The 24,888-nt window shown below is 44.2% G+C and overlaps 1 protein-coding gene across 8 annotated transcripts in view; it reads right to left on the reverse strand.

Annotated features, from left to right (window-relative positions):
* LOC122542603 (casein kinase I-like) overlaps positions 1-24,888 on the reverse strand; it is a 229,237-nt gene that overhangs the window by 160,545 nt on the left and 43,804 nt on the right. For all 8 annotated transcript variants that reach the window (XM_087982098.1, XM_043680562.2, XM_043680561.2 and 5 more), the window contains exon 3: positions 19,952-20,377. In XM_087982098.1, coding sequence (XP_087838224.1) covers positions 19,952-20,147 — 196 coding nt within the window. In that variant the 5' untranslated portion in view covers positions 20,148-20,377. The remainder of the gene's footprint in view (positions 1-19,951; positions 20,378-24,888) is intronic.

The raw sequence follows: 24,888 nt of genomic DNA on the forward strand, positions 1-24,888 counted from the left end.
TTGGGCTTCCTTGAATATGTCTCTGAACAAAATGGGTTCCCACGTGGTCTTAATACCCAAAGTCAAAAAAAAACTAGGAAAGTCCACACTTCAGTTGAGAATACACAGTAGAGGATATCAAGAATTTAGTCCGTATTTACATTAAAACAGCCACAAGTTACATTTGTTTCCAGAGCTGGGTATTGAACAACAAAGGAGTAATTCTGTCACTGGTACAAGACCAAGAAGCCATGCAGTGCAAACAGATCATTCAAATGCGCATGCTCCACACAAGCCTTTGCCTATCAAACTCCATTAGCCTATTCTCCGATTCTTTTCAATCTCTCTTGTACTTACACAATTAATCTTTCCAACATGTCTATGCTATTCAATTCAATTTCTCCACAAGGTGGCAAGTTCCACATCTTAAACTAGGTAAAAACAATGACTGCAGATGCTGGAAACAAGATTCTGGATTAGTGGTGCTGGAAGAGCACAGCAGTTCAGGCAGCATCCAAGGAGCTTCGAAATCGACGTTTCGGGCAAAAGCCCTTCATCAGGAATAAAGGCAGTGAGCCTGAAGCGTGGAGAGATAAGCTAGAGGAGGGTGGGGGTGGGGAGAAAGTAGCATTGAGTACAATGGGTGAGTGGGGGAGGGGATGAAGGTGATAGGTCAGGGAGGAGAGGGTGGAGTGGATAGGTGGAAAAGGAGATAGGCAGGTCGGACAAGTCCGGACAAGTCATGGAGACAGTGCTGAGCTGGAAGTTTGGAACTAGGGTGAGGTGGGGGAAGGGGAAATGAGGAAACTGTTGAAGTCCACATTGATGCCCTGGGGTTGAAGTGTTCCGAGGCGGAAGATGAGGCGTTCTTCCTCCAGGCGTTTGGTGGTGAGGGAGCGGCGGTGAAGGAGGCCCAGGACCTCCATGTCCTCGGCAGAGTGGGAGGGGGAGTTGAAATGTTGGGCCACGGGGCGGTTTGGTTGATTGGTGGGGGTGTCTCGGAGACGTTCCCTAAAGCGCTCTGCTAGGAGGCGCCCAGTGTCCCCAATGTAGAGGAGACCGCATCGGGAGCAACGGATACAATAAATGATATTAGTGGATGTGCAAGTAAAACTTTGACGGATGTGGAAGGCTCCTTTAGGGCCTTGGATAGAGGTAAGGGAGGAGGTGTGGGCGCAGGTTTCACAGTTCCTGCGGTGGCAGGGGCAAGTGCCAGGATGGGAAGGTGGGTTGTAGGGGGGCGTGGACCTGACCAGGTAGTCACAGAGGGAACGGGCTTTGCGGAAGGCGGAAAGGGGTGGGGAGGGAAATATATTCCTGGTGGTGGGGTCTGTTTGGAGGTGGCGGAAATGTCAGCGGATGATTTGGTTTATGCGAAGGGTAGTAGGGTGGAAGGTGAGCACCAGGGGCGTTCTGTCATTGTTACGGATGGAGGGGTGGTGTCTGAGGGCAGAGATGCGGGATGTGGACGAGATGCGTTGGAGGGTATCTTTAACCACTCACAGCTTCCAACCTCATAGTCCGGCAACCCTGCACTGCCTGGTTCTACCTCCTTCCCAAGATCCACAAGCCTGACCACCCTGGCCGACCCATTGTCTCAGCATGCTCCTGCCCCACTGAACTCATCTCTACCTACCTTGACACTGTCCTATCCCCCCTAGTCCAGGAACTCCCCACATACGTTCGAGACACCACCCACGCCCTCCACCTCCTCCAAGACTTCCGTTTCCCCGGCCCCCAACGCCTCATCTTCACCATGGATATCCAATCCCTCTACACCTCCATCCACCATGACCAGGGCCTCCAAGCCCTCCGTTTTTCCCTCTCCACACGTCCCCAACAGTACCCTTCCACCGACACTCTCATTCGTTTGGCCGAACTGGTCCTCACCCTTAACAATTTCTCCTTTGAATCCTCCCACGTCCTCCAGACCAAAGGGGTAGCCATGGGCACACGTATGGGCCCCAGCTATGCCTGTCTCTTTGTTGGCTACGTAGAGCAGTTTATCTTCCGTAATTACACCGGCACCACTCCTCACCTCTTCCTCCGCTACATTGATAACTGCATTGGCGCCACCTCGAGCTCCCGCAAGGAGGTTGAGCAATTCATCAACTTCACCAACACATTCCACCCTGACCTTAAATTTACCTGGACCATCTCTGACACCTCCCTCCCCTTCCTGGACCTCTCCATCTCCATTAGTGAAGACCGACTTGACACTGACATTTTTTACAAACCCACCGACTCCCACAGCTACCTGGATTACACCTCTTCCCACCCTATCTCTTGCAAAAATGCCATCCCGTATTCCCAATTCCTCCACCTCTGCCGTATTTGCTCCCAGGAGGACCAGTTCCACCACAGAACACACCAGATGGCCTCCTCCTTTAGAGACCGCAATTTCTCTTCCCACGTGGTTAAAGATGCACTCCAACGCATCTCGTCCACATCCCGCACCTCTACCCTCAGACCCCACCCCTCCAACCGTAACAAGGATAGAACGCCCCTGGTGCTCACCTTCCACCCTACCAACCTTCGCATAAACCAAATCATCTGCCGACATTTCCGCCACCTCCAAACAGACCCCACCACCAGGAATATATTTCCCTCCCCACCCCTTTCCGCCTTCCGCAAAAACCGCTCCCTCTGTGACTACCTTGTCAGGTCCATGCCCCCCTATAACCCACCCTCCCATCCTGGCACTTTCCCCTGCCACCGCAGGAACTGTAAAACCTGCGCCCACACCTCCTCCCTCACCTCTATCCAAGGCACTAAAGGAGCCTTCCACATCCAAAGTTTTACTTGCACATCCACTAATATCATTTATTGTATCCGTTGCTCCCGATGCGGTCTCCTCTACATTGGGGAGACTGGGCGCCTCCTAGCAGAGCGCTTTAGGGAACATCTCCGGGACACCCGCACCAATCAACCACACTGCCCCGTGGCCCAACATTTCAACTCCCCCTCCCACTCTGCCGAGGACATGGAGGTCCTGGGCCTCCTTCACCGCCACTCCCTCACCACCAGATGCCTGGAGGAAGAACGCCTCATCTTCCGCCTCGGAACACTTCAACCCCAGGGCATCAATATGGACTTCAACAATTTCCTCATTTCCCCTTTCCCCACCTCACCCTAGTTCCAAACTTCCAGCTCAGCACTGTCTCCATGACTTGTCCGGACTTGTCCTACCTGCCTATCTCCTTTTCCATCTATCCACTCCACCCTCTCCTCCCTGACCTATCACCTTCATCCCCTCCCCCACTCACCCATTGTACTCAATGCTACTTTCTCCCCACCCCCACCCTCCTCTAGCTTATCTCTCCACGCTTCAGGCTCACTGCCTTTATTCCTGATGAAGGGCTTTTGCCCGAAACGTCGATTTCGAAGCTCCTTGGATGCTGCCTGAACTGCTGTGCTCTTCCAGCACCACTAATCCACATCTTAACTATGCTACTTAATACTGGATCAATCAGACACACAATATCTGAAACGGTCAATGGGGCCATTTCTTCTTTCTCTCACTTAAAGAGAAGCGCACTTCGTCCCTTCCCCTTCAATCTTCCTATGAATAATCAACCTTGGCTACAAAGAACAACAGTTGTTACAAGTACTCAAGTGGCTAAAGTACAGTTGGTTAGGACGTTGTGGACATAAGGTGCTTTTACAAGGCTGTTCTGTTTTCTCTTCAAGTATTAGTGACAGAACTCGTGGTCTACTCGCCATTCTGCTACAAACCGGATCCAGGATGTTCGGTCTTCACAACATACAATGAGACATCTTACACAATCAAGTGACTTTTGCTGTTGCTGTTCGATTTATAGGAATGGAGAAATTCAAAGATAAATGGATAGAACTACTGGCCTATCTCACATGTCATATATAATCTACAGATTCAACCTCACATCCCCATCTTATTTACACAGCATCTTGACTGCCTCTAGAATGTCTCCTTCCACTAGTAGATCTGAAAAGTCATTCCAAATATCAATCATTTTAAGAGGAGAAACTTCCTTACATTGGTCCTGATCTTAACTTCCACCAGTGTCCATTCAACTTCTTTTATCTCACAGTAAAGGTTTGACTTCCAATACTGTTCACAGTAGACGATAATAAGCAGAAGAGTCCAAGCTTATCTAAAAGGCTCCTGAAAATTCAGGCCCTACCTGAGGGATAACTTGCTGACCTTTTGCTGCACATGTTCCATGAATGCTATGTTCCATACTAGTCACTGAGGTCCATGGTTTTAGTATGGACTTCAGTGACTAGTATGGAACATAGCATTCAAGATGCATCCAGCTAAACTGAGAGACAGCTGAGCTCAGCACATGTCTTTTATTCACATGAGAACAGTATGGGATACCAACAGGGCTGAGTCTATCACTCAGAGGTCTACCTCAGTCAGAGTCCAATTGAGTTGACGCTATAAATTGTCTCTCCCATATTTTCCAATCAGAACAGTTTGCACCGAGCCTATTTACAAATACTGAGAGATCGGTGCATCACCAACTCTACTCCCAATTTCCCTCCATCTACAGAACTGACCCAACTCAGATTACATGCAAGTCCAAATTGCTTAGCACATCATCTCATGCACTTCATTCACTACTTTCTCTCATTGATCCAAATTTTTATCAAACTTCAAATTTCACCTAATGAAACTTGAATCTAAAATATTTAGCCAAACAGTACACAGAGGCTGTGTTCCCCCATAAATGGCTCAATTACATTGTTACAATCCTCATGTAGACTAATATTTCTGATAAAGATATTTAAATTTCTAGTGACTGACTGTGAGGATCACAAAATTTCAAGTCCAAGACTTTTACTGTAACAAAAACTAAAAACAACCAGACTTCATGTCTAGCCACCAGAATACATGAACATTAACTAGCCACAAAATGACATGACCCTCTCTCACTAGTATCCTTACATACAGGCAAGGAAGGACACCACTTCGACTGGGACAACACATCCATCCTAGGACAAACCAAAGAGAGACATGCACAGGAATTCTTAGAAGCATGGCATTCCAACTGGAACTCTATCAACAAACACATTGACTTGGAGCCCATTTACCACCCCCTGAGAAAAAGAACAGGAAATTACATCACCAACCCAAGGAAACCTAAACTCAAATAAAAAGCGGGCCATATCACCAGTGCTTCACCGGAGGCTCATTGATGGTGTTACCTAGTATGGTGACGAAACATCTGAAAACAAACCTTCCAGCTCCGTGAGCAAACTTACATCCAGAACCTCAACCTGAGCTACAAATCTTCTCAAAATAAGAACCCTGACTGAACTGGTGAAATATTGCCTATTTCCCATTACAGAGATGAGATAGTGGCACTAACCAACATTTTCGATTCACTCATGCAGTATTTATTATGTTTCTCAAACTCCCCTTGAGGTGGTCAAAAGCCAATTGTTGAACTGTTGCAGTTTGTGCAGAGGATTTTCAAGATTGAATCCAGTGACAACAAAGGAAGGACAATATACAGAGGAACCTCAATTATGCGAATTTCAGATTATCCAAACAAGACCGCAAGGTCCCGATATACGGCTAAACTGCGTTATGCGGCATTCGATTAAGCAAACGAAATATTCCCCCCCACCCCCTAGAGTTCTAAGTCAGGATAGTGTGGGGTTTGGAGGGGAACAGGTGATGGTGTCCCTATGCACATGCTGCAGTTATCCACAGAAGGGCTGGAGGTCATGGATTTTGGAAGATGTTGTTGAAGGAGCATTGGTGAGTTGTTGCAGTGCACCCTGTAGACGGTACATACTGCTGCTGCAGGGGTGGAGGGATTGAATATTTAAGGTGAATGAGGTGTCAAATAGGTGAACTGTTTTGTCCAAGATCATGCACGAGCTGCATTTTTATTTCAGATTGCCCATATTTGTATTTTCTCATTTAGATGAAATGGGAAGTGACTTAAATTACACCTCCTTAGACACATTGTGTTGTGTAATAGTTTTCCTTTCCAGTGTCGAGAGAAAGTTATGGTTGTCAGGGCTGGTTGCAATAACAACTCCTATACACATTACCAGGAATTTCTGGAAAATGTCTCAGCGTTGAGGAAAGATCTTCCAATGTTTGGGGTTACGGTGGTCCAAATAAATAAGAAGGGTAGTCTGCAATCAACAACCTGAAGAAATATACGCTAATAGACAGCTGTAAATAAGCATACCAGCCCCTGGGATTCAAACTGGCCGGAGAACAACCTTAATGAGACTCAAATATTATTATAATTCATCATGACATTAATGGATGGCACTTCCAGCAAAATCAAATATGGCAACAAACATTCTCCTCACAGCGTGCACAGTAAGAAGCTAAAACGTGCTACTACAAAAGAGTGGTTAATGCAAATAGCATAGAGACATTAAAAGACAAAGCTAAATAAGCACATGGGAGAAAGGTGTTAAAAGATATGGTGTGCAGACATGGGAGGGAGACTTGCGTGGACCCTAAACACCAGGAAGGATTGAATGGGCACTCCCTGCACTGTAAACTCTCAATGAGGAAACGTTCAATGTAAAAAATATTCACCCTAAACAATTCAAGCCTTCTGTTAAAACTGCTCACTGTAAATGAATACCAGGCATTACAGGGCAGCTCAGGACTGGAGCAAATTACTGCAGATGCTGGAATCTGTACTGAAAACAAAAAGTCATCCAGACTCAAAACATTAATTTGCTTTCTCTCCATGGATGCTGCCTGACCCGCTGTGTTCTCCAGCATTTTTCATTTGCAGCTTAGTACTGGGTGTGAAAGTGCCTCAGGCATTTAGGTTCACAAAGACAGAACACCTGTCAGCCCTTGTCAGAAGCAACTTCAAATGACCCTTTTTAGAGGGTCCAGTGAATTGAATAAATGCAACACAATAGCATTTGGAAGAATACCTAAACAACAATGGAAATTTGATCTGGTTATTAAGCATTCATGCAGGATGGACAGAGAGCTGGACACAAGCATGTTTGGATAAACTGAAAAGCTGGTTCACAAGTTAACATCAAGCAATGCAGCTAACACTGCTTGCCATCAGAAAGCCATTTTCTTGCAGTTATTCAATGTGTCACTGAGTGACACCATTTAAAGGAAGGTCACCAAGCAGGGATGAGCAACACTATAACATCAATATAAAAGCAACATCCTTGGAGCACGTGAAGAGAGGTAGCAACAGTGTCAGGTACAGGGAGTACAGTTCCTGAGAGCAATGGGTGAAACAAGGAACCTGTCACCACATATACCGCAAAGCTCGACAAGCAAGTCAATATATCAATGTAACTACGTCATTGGTTATTGGGTACATTTTGTGCTTAGTTACCTTTAACTATGGATCAGACATTTCCACTTTCTTACAGCACGCTTTCCCAAATCTCTCTCAGCACAGGCTGACTCACTACATCACTGTTGCATTACCCAAAACAAACAACACATCTTATTACATTGAGAACTTCAAATGCCTGTGGATGAAGCGAGCATGTTAAGGAAGAGATCGCAGTTAAAAACACCTCCCTCAACAATTCCATCAAACTAATTGGCAGGACATCACCAAGTAGAGATCTTACTTTTGAATCAACTGAAAGAAATGCAGATCACTCATGATTTATATAAAAAAGGTCCCCAATAGGACTATCATGTTGCGAAAACATTAGACAACAGTTATGGGATTGTCTACTAGCAGAAGTTTAACAAATATTATGAAATATTATGATTGTATTCCTGTCTCCATGCAATCAGGCAGAAGCTGAAAAACCACCATACACGCACAAGTGGACACCTGGTGCTTAGTCATCTCAGCGCACAAGTGACAGGTATTTCAACAATAAGATTATAACCCAAAAACCTTGATGCACATACTTGATCCTTTGCTTCTGTGCCATAAATTACAAGCTGCTCCCAGCAATGCAAAGGGCGTCTGTTTTGCCACCTTCACTCCTGGAACCTGCTGGGTCTGTGACATACTCTCCGAAAGTACCAGATGGGGAAACCAAGGGATTATAACACAATTTAAAAATGTTCTGTTAACTTGCATCAACAAATGTAAACAGGAGGGGCATATGTATAGTTCAAGCACCCCTTCTAATCTTTCTATTTTGGCTCTGTTTCCTTCGCACCTCTGTAAAGTGCTTTGAGACGTGTCTTTCCTCTGTGCTAGAGATGCCATATAATTGCATGTTATTGCACCGACACCCCCGCCTTAGAGTCAAAGGATAAATACCCAATCCATTAAATATCAGCTGGTACGTATTTATTGACTTTTAAATTTTCAACCAGAGGGCTCTTCTGTAAAGCTCTGCTGAATCCAGAGGGCTTCCCACGGACCTTCGGAAAAATCCCAGTGGAAACTTTACTGCCTCTCCAAGTGCGGGGAGCCTTCATTGTGCAGCTGAGAAGCTCTCTCAAAATTAAAGGCTACGACTGTTTAACAAAGGCATCCTACTGCTCATGTCAGATGCTGCCCTCTATAAACACAGCCTGTGTGAAGATTATGCTCATTCAAAGATGCCAAACATTCCCAGCTGGAAGGAGGATTCTGTATTGTACTTAACTTCCCGAAGTGCTGAACACTGGCCCTCCCTGACTGCACTGGCCCATTTGCCCAATGGAGAAGCTTTAGCCATTAAAAAAAAGTCAAAAAATAGTGCTAGTGATTAACTCACGTAAACATACAAAGGTGTGGGAGATGGAAAAGGAGGAGGAGGGAAAGAGACGAAACAAAATCAAACTATAGATGTTATAAATAAATATAGCACACCACCAGTTGCCTGAAATAAACATAACCCCATGTGGCACCTAGCACACCATTTGCCTACAATGCACCAACGTAACAGTGAATAAAGGATGCAGCTCATCCTGCCCACACAGACCACGTAACATTACATCTGCCACCACATGACAGTTTGCAGGACACTACTTGGGGAGAGGGAAGAGGCCAGGAAGGAAGCTCATTTGAGGTTTACGTAATTTTTGCAACAATGTAAAATAGACGAGTCTGCTTCAACCTGTTCTCCTGCCTCCTCCCTCCACATTACCTGAAGCCAAAGGCAACGTAAGGAAAACATTTCTTCCGCAATATGAGAGATTATCTGAAACACACTGCCTGAGCATGTAGTAAAGGCAGAAACAATAACAACTTTCTAAACATAACAGAATATGCAACTGAAAAACATGCAGGGCAGTGGAAACTGGGCTTTCCAAGAGCCAGCATTGGTGAAATGGCTTAAATGGCCTCCTTGAACTATAATCACATGATTTTAACTTCAAATTTTCCTTTTGGTAGCCTTGCTTTCTCAAACTAGAGATGATGAGCCACAACAGATTAGAATAGCATCAGTTGCAAACTTCACAAGGTAAAATCTAAAATCTTCATATTTTGTCTTGTCCTTTCTTCCTCTCATTCAATTTTTACATGGTTTCTAGAATGGTCATGCATCTTGATAACACATCTCTCACTAGTCAAAGTGTTCAATTATTGTTTTCAACACTCAGGATGTTTTTACCCTCTCCCTCAGATGTGAGCTATCTTTGAATTTTAACCGAATCTTCAGCAACTGCACAAACCCTGTTCCTGCTTTACCTTCCTCTTATTCTGAGCTTCTGCCCTCTGGTCCTAGACTCTCCCACAAAGTGAATCAACCTTTCCACATCAAACCTGTAAAGCCCCTTTTAATCTTCTATATTACAATAAGATTGTTCTCAATCTTCTAAATACTCATTGGTTAGGCCACTGTTGGAATATTGCGTGCAATTCTGGTCTCCTTCCTATTGGAAAGATGTTGTGAAACTTGAAAGGGTTCAGAAAAGATTTACAAGGATGTTGCCAGGGTTGGAGGATTTGAGCTATATGGAGAGGCTGAATAGACTGGGGCTGCTTTCCCTGGAGCGTCAGAGACTGAGGGGTGACCTTATAGAGGTTTACAAAATTACGAGGGGCATGGATAGGATAAATAGGCAAAGTCTTTTTCCTGGGGTCGGGGAGTCCAGAACTAGAGGGCATAGGTTTAGGGTAAAAGAGGAAAGCTATAAAAGAGACCTAAAGGGCAACCTTTTCACGCAGAGGGTGGTGTGTGTGTGGAATGAGCTGCCAGAGGAAGTGGTGGAGGCTGGTGCAATTGCAACATTTAAGAAGCATTTGGATGGGTATATGAATAGGAAGGGTTTGGAGGGTTATGGGTCAGGTGCTGGCAGGTGGGACTAGATTGGGTTGAGATATCTGGTCGGCATGGACAGGTTGGACCGAAGGGTCTGTTTCCATGCTGTACATTTCTATGACTCTAATGAGGACAGGCACAACTTACTGAATATTTCCTCATTAGACAATCCCTCCATACTTGGTATCTGCCTAGTGAATCTTTGCTGTACTATCTCCCATATCTGTAGATCCTTCCTGAGATAAAGGGGTCAAAACTGCTCTCAGCCTTTCATCAGTGGTCTGACTCATGCCTATAAGAACCACTGCAATGTAGATGGGCTTTGAGAAAAAAAAAAGGTCTATAGGAAGCCAAAGTAGTATTGGTGAAAGGTTTAAAGAGGTTCCTGAATCTCTCAGAAACAGCAATCTGAATAACAGGAAGCACAAACAAGAGATTACAAGAGAGTGAGAATGAAATCACAACAAATCATTTTGAAATTTATCATTCGTGGCTTGTCTTGATAAGCGTAAGATAAAAATCTTCAGCCAAGTGTACCCCTTTTCAGCAAGATTCAAGTTCTGCACTAGCAAGTGACTGCTCATTTCTAGTGCTCCAAAAAACTAGTTATATTTTTCCACATTCTGTGGACGTAAAAATATTCACAATTCCTCTAAACAATGGAATGGCTCAGACATACAGGCTTTTCCTCCACACCGGATTTACTGAAGTGCTTTCTCCAAGCTAACCCTTCACAGCCTCAGTACCCGCTCCAGGACAAAGGCTACAGTGTCAGTAGCTAATTAAACAGAATCTAACTCAGATTTTCTTACAAGTAAATAATTAATTGAATATTCAGCATCAAGATGAAACACTAGTTAGCAGCACTTCAAATAAATCTGAAAACTGTGCCTTCAATATGACAGAAAGGCACTTCAAAGACAATGCAATAACTAGAATTTGTATAGTGCCTTTAACATTGCACTGTGCTTCAAGATGCCTCACAGGCACAGTATGATTTGACACTGAGCCAGATAGAGTCATTGGGGTATAATACTTGGACAAAAAGGGAAGTTAACAGTCCGTAAGACATCAAGTTAATTAACATTACTCCTTTCCAAATGTGGCATGTACTCGTACAGTATTTAACAGGATAACTGTAGCACAGTTAAGCGAGAAGGTATAAAGTGAACTGGGATGTCACCGAGTCACAGATGTACAGCATGGAAACAGACCCTTCAGTCCAACCCGTCCATGCCGACCAGATGTCCCAACCTAATTTAGTCCCACGTGCAAGCACCCAGCCCATATCGCCCCAAACCCTTCCTATTCATATAGCCATCCAAATGCCTTTTAAACGTTGCACTTCCTCTGGCAGCTCATTCCATACACGTACCACCCTCTGCATGAAAACGTTGCCCCTCAGGTCTCTTTTATATCTTTCCCCTCTCACCCTAAACCTATGCCCTCTAGTTCTGGTCTCCCCCACCCAGGGAATGTTCTTGGCTTAAACAATGAGGAAAATCATCACTGTCAGAACCATTACAACACTAACGTCCCCCAGCTCCGATTCACACAGTGCCTATCAGAGATTTGCAAGGTTTTCCAGGCGACTCTTCAAATTCATTGAAGCTCCCATAATCAACTTGAATGAAAGGCTCCAGCCTCGTTGAACTTATTGATGATAGCACGGGCTTGTATGTTTCAACTTATCCAGAGAAGTTATCAGGAATAAAATTGGGAAAGACAATGGCACGTTAAGACAGGTGAAAAGTAGGATGGAAATGGTTGTCAGCGCTGATGAAAATCAAAAGTCTTGCATTTATAAAGTGCTGTTTATTATCACAAGAATCCTAAAGTGGTTTACAGCACTGAGGCCATTTGAAAGTCACACCTGTTACGCAGAAGCCAACCCATGCAAAGCTTGGTGATAATAACCAGATCATTTGTTTGAGATGCTGACTGAAGGGTGAATATTGGCTAGGATGTCACATAATTCTCCAGCATTTCTTCGAAACAGTGTAGCGGATTCTTGAGGAGGCAGATCCAGCCCCAGATTAACAGCCCCTCTAATTACTGTACCTCTAACAATGCAGCACTCCATGACTGCACTGGAGCACGAGCCTTGAGCTTCTGTGTTCATATCCTGGAATGGGACTTGAACCCACAACCTTCTGACTCAGAAGTGGGTGTGCTACCCACTGAGGCATAATTGACATTTCTACTGCTGGGTGAGAAAAATCTCTTGGTAGGTTCCCAAATGTATTCTTTTCGTTCAAGTGTCAATTGTTTGCTAGGAGCAAACCTTGAGACATCTTTCTACATTAAAAGTACTGCATAAATGCAAGTGGCTTTATTTCCACAATCTATAAAGAATGGACTTGCATTCATATTGTGCCTTTCTCGATCAAGACAAAGAACCTGCAGCCAATAAATAACTTTTGAAGCGTAACTGCTGTTACGATGTGGCAAACATGGAAGTCATTTTGTATACAGCAAGATACCACAAACAGCAATAATGACAAAATAGCCTCCTGTGCTTTTTTTTTTAAGAAAAGACGTACCGCACTAGAAAAATGAGTGGGTGAGATCAAAAGCAGTTGTTCAAGAATCAAAAGAATTGCCAAGCACAGTTAGAGACAGAAGGACACAAAGTCCAGATTTTGAAAACCAAGACTTGACAGCCTTGTCCTGGCAGCAATTAGAGTCAGAGATGTACAGCACAGAAACAAACCCTTCAGTCCAACTCGCTCCCAGATATCCTAACCTAATCTAGTCCCAATTGCCAGCACTTAGCCCATATCACTCTAAACCCTTCCTAGTCACAAACACATTCAGATGCCTTTTAAATGCTGCAATTGTACCAGCCTCCATCACTTCCTCTGGCAGTCCATTCCATACCTCTGCGTAAAAAGGTTGCCCCTTAGGTCTCTTTTATATCTTTCACCTCTCACCCGAAACCTATGCCCTCTAGTTCTGGACTCCCCCCACTCCAGGAGGAAGACTTTGTCTATTTATCCTAACCATGGCCCGTATGATTTTGTAACCTCTAGAAGGTCACCCCTTAGCCTCCGACACTCCAAGGAAAACAGCCCCAGCTTATTCAACCTTTCCCTTTAGCTCAAACCCTCCAATCCTGGCAACATCCTTGTAAATCTTTTCTGAACCCTTTCAAGTTTCACAACATCCTTCCAATAGGAAGAACAGAATTACACGCAATATTCCAAAAGTGGCCTAACCATTGTCTTGTATAGCCGCAACATAATCTCCAAACTTCTGTACTCAATGCTATGACCAATATAGGAAAGCATACCAAAGGTCTTCTTCACTATCCTATCTAACTGCGGCTCCACTTTCAAGGAAATATGAACCTGCACTCTAAGGTCTCTTTGTTCAGCAACACTCTCCAGGACCTCACCATTAAGTGCTCAGTACTGCTCTGATTTGATTTTCCAAAATGCAGCACCTCTCATTTCTCTAAATTAAACTCCATCTGCCACTCCTCAGCCCACTGGCCCATCTGATCAAGATCCTGTTGTATTGAGGTAACCTTCTTCACTGTCCACTACACCTCCAATTTTGGTGTCAGCTGCAAACTTATTAACTATACCTCTGATGTTCACATCCAGATCATTTACATAAATGGCAAAAAGCAATGGATCCAGCATCAATCCTTGCGGCGCACCACTGGTCACAAGCCTCCAGTCTGAAAAGCAACCCTCCACCATCACCTTGTCTTCCACCTTCAAGCCAGTTCTGTATCCAAGTGGCTAGTTTGCCCTGTGTGCCATGAGATCTAACCTTGTTAACCAGTCTCTCATGAGGAACTTTGTCAAATGCCTTATTGAAGTCCATGTAGATCCACCACTCTGCCCTCAATCCTCTTTGTTACCTCTTCAAAGAACTCAATCAAGTTTGTTCGACATGATACCCATGCACAAAGCCAGTCCTTACCTTTCCAAATGCATGTATATCCTGTCCCTCAGGATTCCCTCCAACAACTTGCCCATCACCGATGTCAGGCTCACCAGTCTATAGTTCCCTGGCTGGTCCTTACCACCCTTTTTAAACAGTGGTACCACGTTAGCCAACCTCCAAGTCTTCTGGCACCTCACCTGCGACTATCGATGACTCAAACATCTCAGCAAGGGGCCCAGCAATCACTTTCCTAGCTTCCCAGAGTTCTAGGGTATACCTGATCAGGTCCTGGGGATTTATCCACTTTTATGCTTTTTAAGACATCCAGCACTTCCTCCTCTGTAATATGGACATTTTTCATGATGTCACCATCCATTTCCCCACATTCTAAATCTTCCATGTCCTTTTCCACAGTAAACACTGATGCAAAATACTGGTTCAGTATCTCCCCCATCTTCTGCGGCTCCACACATAGGCTGCCTTGCTAATCTTTGAGGGCCCTATTCTCTCCCTAGCTACCCTTTTGTCCTTACTATATTTATAAAATCTCTTTGGATTCTCCTTAACCCTATTGGCCAAAGCTACCTCATGTCCCTTTTTTTGCTCTCCTAATTTCCCTCTTAACTACACTCCTACTGCCTTTATACTCTAAGCATTGACTCGATCGCTGCTGTCTATACCTGACATATGCTTCCTTCTTTTTCTTAACCAAAACGTCAATTTCTCTACACCACCAGCCTAGTCTTTCACCCACCCGAACAGGAAGGCACTGTTTCTGGACTCTTGCTATTTTTTGAAGGAGAATTCTGAGGGTGGAAACAAAAGATGAAAGAGGATAATCAGATGGATGAATAACATTGAGACATGAACCTATGGAAGCTTTAAAAAAGCCAGAGAAACAGCAAGACTATAGCAACTAATCTCCAAACAAATCACAGGATTACTCCCTCAGCACTGCATAGATACTGTCAACCTAGATTTCTGTGCTTAAGTCTCTGAGGCAAAACTGGAATCCACAATCTTCTAATTCAGAGGCCAAAGTTCGACCCCGAGTCATGGTATGAAACCTATAGTGAGGCTTTGATTCTTCACATCGCACTTTGTTTGACCATTTGGCCCATTAAGGCTGCTCCTCCATTTGATCATAGCTGATAAGTTTCTCAATTCCATTCTCCTGCCGACTCCACGTAACTCTGAATCCCTTTTCCACTCAAGAACCTACCTCTGTCTTAAATAGACACAGTGACTTGGCCTCCACAGCCTTCTGCAGCAATGGATTCCACAAATTAATCACCTTCTAGCTCAAGAAATTCCTCCTCACTTCAGTTCTAAAAGGTCACCCTTTCACTCTGAGGCTGTGCCCTCAGGTCCTAGTCTCTGCTACTACTGAAAACATCTTCTCCACATGCACTCTATCAAGACTTCTCAGTATTTAGCCAGTTTCAATCAGATTCCTCCTCATCCTTTAAACTCTGTCACTATTCATTTGCAAATTATTGATCTATACATTTAAACTGAACAAATACCCCAGAGACACTTGATGCAACTACTCAGGAAAGCAGACTAAGACATTTTTATACATTGTACGACAAGGTATGTACATTATGTATAGACCACCAATTTGAAAATAAATGTAACTTTCAACAGTACATTCTAATTATAGAAGTAACAACCAAAACGTACTCCAAATGAGAGCTGGCATTTGACAGCAAGAACATGTAACAGCTGCTAGTTCCGGCCTATATCCAAACATATACACAATTGTTTATGGCTTTGAAAACTAGGAGTGCCACCTAATTACTGTACAGGGTCCAAACCATCCTCCAATATCGACTCTGAGGTACCGATAGAAACACTAGTTAATAAAGCTAATGGTTGCCTGCTATGTTTTAAACAAAAGGTGTGTGGAGGTAACAAATCTATGCATTGAATTATATATAATGAACACTGGGGCAAAAGGCCATTTGACCTGACAAACCTATGCCAGCATTTATGCTTTACACATTCTTCCTCCCATGTCTCTCGGCACTTTCCTTTTTCCTTCATATTTTATCCAGTTTGTTATTAAATCTACTTTACTTTTTGAATTCAATCTTGGGTTGAGAGTCACCAGGATGGCATTCATCATTTATCAGTGGTCACTCTGTAGCGAGCTGGCTTCATGAAGTGTTGCAAGGTAAAAATACAACAGAAGGCAATGTGGCAGTGACACACCAGAGTCACATGGAATTGACAGCCTACATTACATTTAGTATTACAGCAGTGGAAAGGACGATGGATGAGGACTTGCCATCTGAGGTAGTTTGGGCTGAGGTTAGGAATAGGAAAGGTGAGGTCACCCTGTTAGGAGTCTTTTACAGGCCTCCTAATAGTCCTAGAATCATTGAAGAAAGGATTGGGAAGGTGATTCAGGAGATGAGTGACAGTAATAGGGTGGTTGTTATGGGGGACTTTAACTTTCCTGATATTGATTGGGAAAGCTATAGCTCAAGTTCGTTAGATGGGTCAGTGTTTGTTCAATGTGTGCAGGAGAGTTTCCTGACACAATATGTAGACAGGCCAACAAGAGGTGAGGCCATACTGGATTTGGTTCTGGGTAACGAACCAGGCCAGGTGTTAGAATTAGAGGTAGGTGAGCACTTTGGGGATAGTGACCATAATTCGGTGATTTTTACACTCGTGATGGAGAGGGATAAGTGTGTACTACAGGGCAAGAATTATAGCTGGGGTAAGGGAAATTATGATGCGGTGAGGCATGACTTAGGATGTGTGGCTTGGAAAAGTAGACTCCAAGGCAAGAGTGTAAATGATATGTGGAACTTGTTCAAGGGGCAACTATTGAGTGTCCTTGATAATTATGTACCTGTCAGGCAGGTAGGAAAGGGTCGTGCGAGGGAGCCGTGGTTTAATAAGGAATTGGAATCCCTTGTTAAATGGAAGAGGGCGGCCTATCTCAAGATGAGACGTGAAGGTTCAATTGGGGCGATTGAGAGTTATAGGGTAGCCAGGAAGGACCTGAAGAGAGAGCTAAAAGCAGCAAGGAGGGGACACGAAAGGTCCTTAGTAGATAGGATTAGGGAAAACCCTAAGGCTTTCTATAGGTATGTTAGGAATAAAAGAATGACTAGGGTAGGAATAGGTCCAGTCAAGGATAGTAGGGGGAAGTTGCGTGTGGAGGCGGAAGAGATTGGGGAGACACTGAATGAATACTTTTCTTCAGTATTCACTCAGGAACAGGGCATTGTTGTCGATGAGAATACTGAGGCACAAATAAGTAGAATGGACGGCTTTGAGGTATGTAGAGAAGAGGTGTTGGAAATCCTGGAAAAGGTGAAAATAGATAAGTCCCCTGGGCCTGATGGCATTTATCCTAGGATTCTCTGGGAAGCAAGGGAGGAGATTGCAGAGCCATTGGCCTTGATTTTTATGTCCTCTTTGTCTACAGGAGTAGTCCCAGAAGACTGGAGGATAGCAAATGTGGTTCCCTTGTTCAAAAAGGGGAGTAGGGATAGCCCTAGTAACTATAGGCCGGTGAGTCTCACTTCTGTTGTGGGCAAAGTCTTAGAGAGAATTGTAAGGGATAGGATTTATGCACATCTAGATAGGAATAATGTGATCAAGGATAGTCAGCATGGTTTTGTGAAGGGCAAGTCGTGCCTCACAAACCTTATTGAATTCTTTGAAAAGGTGACGAAGGAGGTTGATGAGGGGAAAGCGGTAGATGTGGTATATATGGATTTTAGTAAGGCGTTCGATAAGGTTCCCCATGGTAGGCTACTGCAGAAAATACGGAGATATGGCATTGAGGGTGAGTTGGAGGTTTGGATTAGGAATTGGCTGGATGGAAGAAGACAGAGGGTAGTAGTTGATGGCAAAGTTTCTTCATGGAGTGCCGTCACTAGCGGTGTTCCGCAAGGATCTGTTTTGGGACCATTGCTGTTTGTCATTTTTATAAATGACCTGGAAGAGGGGTTAGAAGGTTGGGTGAGCAAGTTTGCGGATGACACGAAAGTCGGAGGAGTTGTTGACAGTGAGGAAGCATGTGGCAGGTTACAGCAGGATATAGAGAAGCTGCAGAGCTGGGCAGAAAGGTGGCAGATGGAATTCAATGTAGCTAAGTGCGAGGTGATTCACTTTGGGAAGAATAACAAAAAGATGGGGTACTGGGCTAATGGTCGGATACTTGGTAGTGTGGATGAGCAGAGGGATCTTGGTGTCCATGTACACAGATCTCTGAAAGTTGCCACCCAGGTAAATAGTGCGGTGAGGAAGGCATATGGCGTACTGGCTTTTATTGGTAGAGGAATTGAGTTCCGGAGTCCTGAGGTCATGATGCAGTTGTATAAGACTCTGGTACGGCCGCATCTGGAATATTGTGTGCAGTTTTGGTCGCCATACTATAGGAAGGATGTGGAGGCATTGGAACGGGTGCAGAGGAGGTTTACCAGGATGTTGCCTGGTATGAAAGGAAAATCGTATGAGGAAAGACTGAGGCACTTGGGGCTGTTTTCACTAGAGAAAAGAAGGTTTAGGGGTGACTTGATTGAGGTGTACAAGATGATTAGGGGGTTAGATAGGGTCGACAGTATGAACCTTTTCCCGCGTATTGAGTCGGGTATTACAAGGGGGCATAGCTTTAAATTAAGGGGGGGTAGATATAGGACTGATGTTAGGGGTAGGTTCTTCACTCAGCGAGTCGTTAGTTCATGGAATGCCCTGCCAGTAACAGTGGTGGACTCTCCCTCTTTATGGGCATTTAAGAGGGCATTGGATAGGTATATGGAGGATAGTGGGTTAGTGTAGTTTAGGTGGGCTTGGATCGGCGCAACATCGAGGGCCCAAGGGCCTGTACTGCGCTGTATTCTTCTATGTTCTATGTTCTATGTTCTATTAATGTCTAAATACCCATATAGAGAGATCCCTTTCTTTCAAATAGCTGTTGAGTGGTGTCAATTGGACATAGAGGGAAAGGATCTGGTCACCAGTCAAGTATACTTTGAGAAGTTAAGAACAAGGGGCCACTGATAACAGGTTAAATGTAAGAGACTTGGAATGGAAAGTTAGGAGAACCTGGAAATCACTTCTGGAGTTGAGGAATAAAAGATTCTCAACACTGGATTGGACAGTTGAGTGAAGAAAAAGGAAGGGCTACCCCAGAGTTTGGACTCTGACTGAAAATCGGAGCCAAACTTGATGCCAAAACAACTTCGCTCCCTTCAGACGTGAAAGGCAAAGCTCTTCATAAAACGTGCTTAACAAGCTGCCAAGTCAGAGACAGATAAGGCAGGTGATCAAAAGCTTAGAAATACATTTTGTACACGGCTTTGTCAGAAATAGATGGAAAAGGTTGTGGGAGGAGCTGCTGAGAACTGGGTCATGGTAGCTTAAGCCTCTGCCCTTTCAGTAGGATAAAGGAGAGCTGCATAACAAGGGAAGAATGAAGAAAGAAAGATTACAGAGAAAGATTTGAAAAGCAGTCACCTGCCCCAGTCTTGCACAGCCCTGACAAGATCAATGACAGAAATACACATTTTCAACCCTCTACATCTGCTGAACAATTCTGTGTGCTAAGAATTAAACTAAAAACTCCAGTAAGAGTTGATTTGCTAATCAATCAGCTTTCCCTCAAGCAGCTCTTTCTTATATCTGTCCTGATGAGTGCAGGAGAAAACGCTTCAACTGCATGCCTTTTTTTACAGCAATATTCAAGTTCCACACAAACAAGACACTTATTGGTTGCAGTTCTTATCAAGAGGGATGTGTTACACACTCCGCTAGCCACTGATCTGTAGACAATGCCGGCAGCAAGTTTGACTTAGGAACAGGATATTTTTCAATAACTATCAGGAAGTTGGTTTTAAAATCAAAGTAGCCAAGAAAATATCTGACTGAGCAATGAAGGAGCTGTGCTTACCTAGTCGAAGCTCCCCAAAGTTTCCACATCCAATCTTTTTGCCAACCCTGAAGTTTGGTCCAACCATAAGAACCCCAGATGACTGGTTTGAGCCAGGACGAGTGCCATGGGGACTCCGCGACGTCTGCTTATTAGGTCGCCGAATATCTTCCCCTTTCTCCTTCTCTCGGTCTCTGCTTGTTCGACCAGATTCCATAGCAGACAGCTGCTCACTGCTGAACAAAGTCAGTCCAGAGCTCTTGTGTTAAATGCGCCAACCTGGTGGGCAACACTGAGACCGTAAGTATAGTCAAAGGTGGTCATTGAAAAGCATTGTCGTCTTCAAATCTCATAGCCGTCCATCCCCTTATCGCCAGGCAAACCAATTAACTGACTCCGTCCTCATGGGTACTTCTCATTCACATTGGTTATGTAAAAAAAAGAACTCTGAAAAACAGAAATGAAAATTTTTTTTGAACAATTCCTTATTCAAGTGAAGCATTATAATAAAACCATATTGATCATATTGATAAATTCTATTTGGGTTTGTTAGAACAACAGTCATTATCCATCCAGAGTCAACCACATTACTGTGGGTCTGAAGTCACGTGTAGGCCAGACCAGGTAAGGAAAGCAGTTTCCTTCCCTAACTGACATTAGTCAACCAGATGGGTTTTTCCAACAATCGACAATGAAGTTGTGTTCATTATCAGACTCATAATTCCAGACTTTTTTTTATTGAATCCAAATTGCACCAGCTGCCATGGCAGGATTTAAATACCAAGTCCCCAGAACATTGTCTGGGCCTCTGGATTAACAGTCCAGTGAGGCCATGGTCTCCCTCTTTGTTCACAGCAGTTAGAACATGGAGTGAACCATCACCATCACATCGACTGCTTAAAATAAACACATCTGCGCTGTAAGATCAATATATGAGAAGAAAGGAATGAGATGTGCTGATAGGGCCCAACAAAGTTAAATGTGAGGAAGTGCTGGTGAATCATTAACACTGACATAGATCTCCTGGGCCAAATGGCCTGTTTCTGTGTTGTAAATTCACAGGAAAAGCAGGTGAAAAGCAAGACTTTGAATATATAATTGCGAAACATTCCTATACTACCCCCAATCAGAAGAACACTGGTTTTAAATCAAAGCAGTTATTTTGTGTCTCAAGGACTGATTTCTGTCATAAGAATCAGCAAAGAACTCTACACAGTATCTTGGACACCTTAAGTTCCCTTTAAAAATTATTTCAGTGCCAAAATAATGGTAAAACAAGAATCAGTCTATCACAGGATCTGTAGTAAAATGCAACATTTACTTGAGCCTTTTATAAAATCTGTAAAATCAAAATTGAGACACTCGACAGAAATTCAACAATACAGAAATCAATAAATGACAAATTGCTCTGGTGGCATGTATAATTTACATACATAATAAAAGACATACATAAATTCAAAGCATCAAGACAAAAATAAAACAAATCTAAATGATTTATGCTTTTTGACTATTTTTGCATCTTTTGATTTTCTTTCTTTGCATATCATTCAAGTTGTGTGTCAAACATGAATATGTGCAAGTTCAGAAAAAAAATCAAAAATTGAACCAAATTAACCAGAACACCACTTTTCTAATTTGAATGCAACTGTAACGGTAAAATTTACATGTAAAACTGAAAACTATTTCTGAAGAGGAGTCACACTAGAAGCAAACCATTAACTCTTTCTCTCTCCACAGAAGCTGCTGAGTTTCTCTCACATTCTGTGTTCACTTGAAAATGATTTTTGTTCATGCTTTTATAACAGATCTTGGTTAGAGACAAAAAAACACCTGCAGTTTGCTGGAATCCAAAACAGACAGGCAGGAGGCTGAAAAAACACAGCAAATCAGGCAGTATCAAGAAGTGGAGAATTTGATGTTTTGGGTGTAACCCTTCTTCTGGACTGGGGGTGGGTGTGGGGGGAGCTGCAGATAATGGGGGTGGCAGGGGCAGGGAGTGAAGTGGGGATAGGTGAAGATAGGTAGAGGGTATGACCTGGTTGGTCAGTGGAAAGAATGAATTCGGTTGGTGCCAGGGAGCAGTGGAAGGGAGGGAGAGGGGCTGGGAAAGGAGGTTATTTGAATTGGGGGGGGGGGAGGAGGAGGAGAGGGGGATGGAGAGATGCAGTAGATGCGGAGACTCCTCCCCCTTCTTGACCTCACCATTTCCATCTCCAGCAATAGTCTCCAGGCAGACATTTATTACAAGCCTACAGACTCCCTTAACTACCTGGACTCCACCTCCTCCCACCCAGAATCCTGCAAGAACTTGACCCCATTCTCCCAATTCCTCCCCTACCATCACATATCCTCTGACGATGAGACATTCCACTCACAAGCTTCTCAGATGTCCACTCACCTTGAAGAACGTGCTTTTCCTCCCCTTGCCATTCAGACAGCCCTCCGCTGCACCACCTCCATTCCCCATTCAATTGCTCTAAACCCCCACCTCCCAAAGCAATAAAGACAGAGACTCCCAGTCCTCACCTATCACCCCGCTAGGCTCTGCATCCAACGCATCATCCATAAACATTTCTACCAACTCCAACTAGACCCCACCACCAAGAACATCTTCCCCATCTCTCTCCACAGCCCTCCCTGAACCCAGCGAACTTCACCTCCCCCAGCAACCAAAAAAGATGGAAAACTTGCCAGTACATCACCTACCTCACTGCCATCCAGGGCTCCAAACAGTCTTTCCAGGTGAGACAGATTCACCTGTCTCTCCTCCAACCTAGTTTATTGCATCCAGTGCTCCCGATGTGGCCTTCTCTACATCGGGGAGACCGAACGTAAGGGCGACTGGACCTCCCAGTCACTGCCCATTTCAATTTCCCCAACCACTCCCGTTCTGACATGACTCCTCTGTTGCCAAAATGAACCACAGTGCAAGTTGGAGGAACAACACCTCAACTCCGCCTGGGCAGCCTACAGCCCAGAGGACTCAACATTGAGTTCTCCAATTTCAAATAACCACCCTTCCCATCCTCTGACTCCCTTCCCAGCCCTTCCCCCTCCTTTCCACCAACCAGATTCCTTTCTCCCACTGACCAACCAGGTCATAGCCTCTACTTGTCTTCACCTATCCCCACTTCACCCCTCCTCCCGCCCCATCACCCCCTTTTATCTGCAGCTCCCTTCAACATCCACCCCCAGTCCTGAAGAGTGATGCCCAAAACGTCAACTTCTCAACTTCCTGATGCTGCCTGGTTTGCTGTGTTCTTCCAGCCTCCTGCTCGTCTACTTTATTAACAGATCTTGTCATATTGTAATGTCCTGCAATTCATAGGGTGAAAGGAAAGGCTGGTAGGGATAGGGAATGCTGGATGACTAAAGAAATCGAGGTTTTGGTTAAGAAAAAGAAGGAAGCAAATGTAAGGTAGAGACAGGATAGATCAAGTGAATCCTTCGAAGAGTATAAAGGCAGTAGGAGTATACTCAAGAGGGAAATCAGGAGGGCAAAAAGGGGACATGAGATAGCTTTGGCAAATCGAATTAAGGAGAATCCAAACACTTTTTACAAATAAATGAAGGACAAAAGGCTAACAAGGGAGAGAATAGAGCCCATCAAAGAACAGCAATGTGATCTTTGTGTGGAGCCACAGAAAAAGGGGGAGATACTAAATGAGTATTTTGCATAGATGGTGACATCTTGCAAAATATCCATTTTACAGAGTAAGTAGTACTGAATGTCTTGAAACGGGTAAAGGTGGATAAATCCCCTGGACCTGATCAGGTGTATCCAAGAACTCTGTGGGAAGCCAGGGAAATGATTGCTGGGCCTCTTGCTGATATATTTGTATCATTGATAGTCACAGGTGAGGTGCCACAAGACTGGGGGTTGGCTAATTTGGTGCCATTGTTTAAGAAAGGTGGTAAGGACAAGCCAGAGAACTATAGACCAGTAAGCCTGACCTCGGTGATGGGCAAGTTGTTGGAGGAAATCCTGAGGGACAGGACGTACATGTATTTGGAAAGGTAAGGACTGATTAGGGATAGTCAACATGGCTTTGTGCGTGGGAAATCGTGTGTCACAAACTTGATTGAGTTTTTTGAAGAAGTAACAAAGAGGATTGATAAGGGCAGAGCAGTAGATGTGATCTATATGGACTTCAGTAAGGCGTTTGACAAGGTTCCCCATGAGAGACTGATTAGCAAGGTTAGATCTCATGGAATACAGGGAGAACTAGCCATTTGGATACAGAACTGGCTCAAAGGTAGAAGACAGAGGATAGTGATGGAGGGTTGGTTTTTAGACTGGAGGCCGGTGACCAGTGGTGTGCCACAAAGATCGGTGCTGGGTCCAAATCATTTTGTCATTTATACAAATGATTTGGGTGTGAGCAGAAGAGGTACAGTTATTAAGTTTGCAGATGACACCAAAATTGGAGGTATAGTGGACAGCGAAGGAGGTTACCTCAGATTACAACAGGATCTTGACCAGATGGGCCAATGGGCTGAGAAGTGGCAAATGGAGTTTAATTCAGATAAATGCGAGGTGCTGCATTTTGGGAAAGCAAATCTTAGCAGGACTTATACACTTAATGGTAAGGTCCTAGGGAGTGTTTCTGAACAAAGAGACCTTGGAGTGCAGGTTCATAGCTCCTTGAAAGTGGAGTCGCAGGTAGATAGAATAGTGAAGGCGGCGTTTGGTATGCTCTCCTTTATTGGTCAGAGTATTGAGTACATGAGTTGAGAGGTCATGTTGCGGCTGTACAAGACATTGGTTAGGCCACTGTTAGAATATTGCATGCAATTCTGGTCTCCTACCTATCGGAAAGATGTTGTGAAACATGAAAGGGTTCAGAAAAGATTTACAAGCATGTTGCCAGGGTTGGAGGATTTGAGCCACAGGGAGAGGCTGAACAGCCTGGGGCTGTTTTCCCTGGAGCGTCGGAGGCTGAGGGATGACCTTATGG

This window comes from Chiloscyllium plagiosum, unplaced genomic scaffold, assembly GCF_037043375.1.
Source record: "Chiloscyllium plagiosum isolate Xiang-an unplaced genomic scaffold, Cpla_swu_hap1 HiC_scaffold_42, whole genome shotgun sequence".
In the NCBI taxonomy this organism is placed as follows: domain Eukaryota; kingdom Metazoa; phylum Chordata; class Chondrichthyes; order Orectolobiformes; family Hemiscylliidae; genus Chiloscyllium; species Chiloscyllium plagiosum.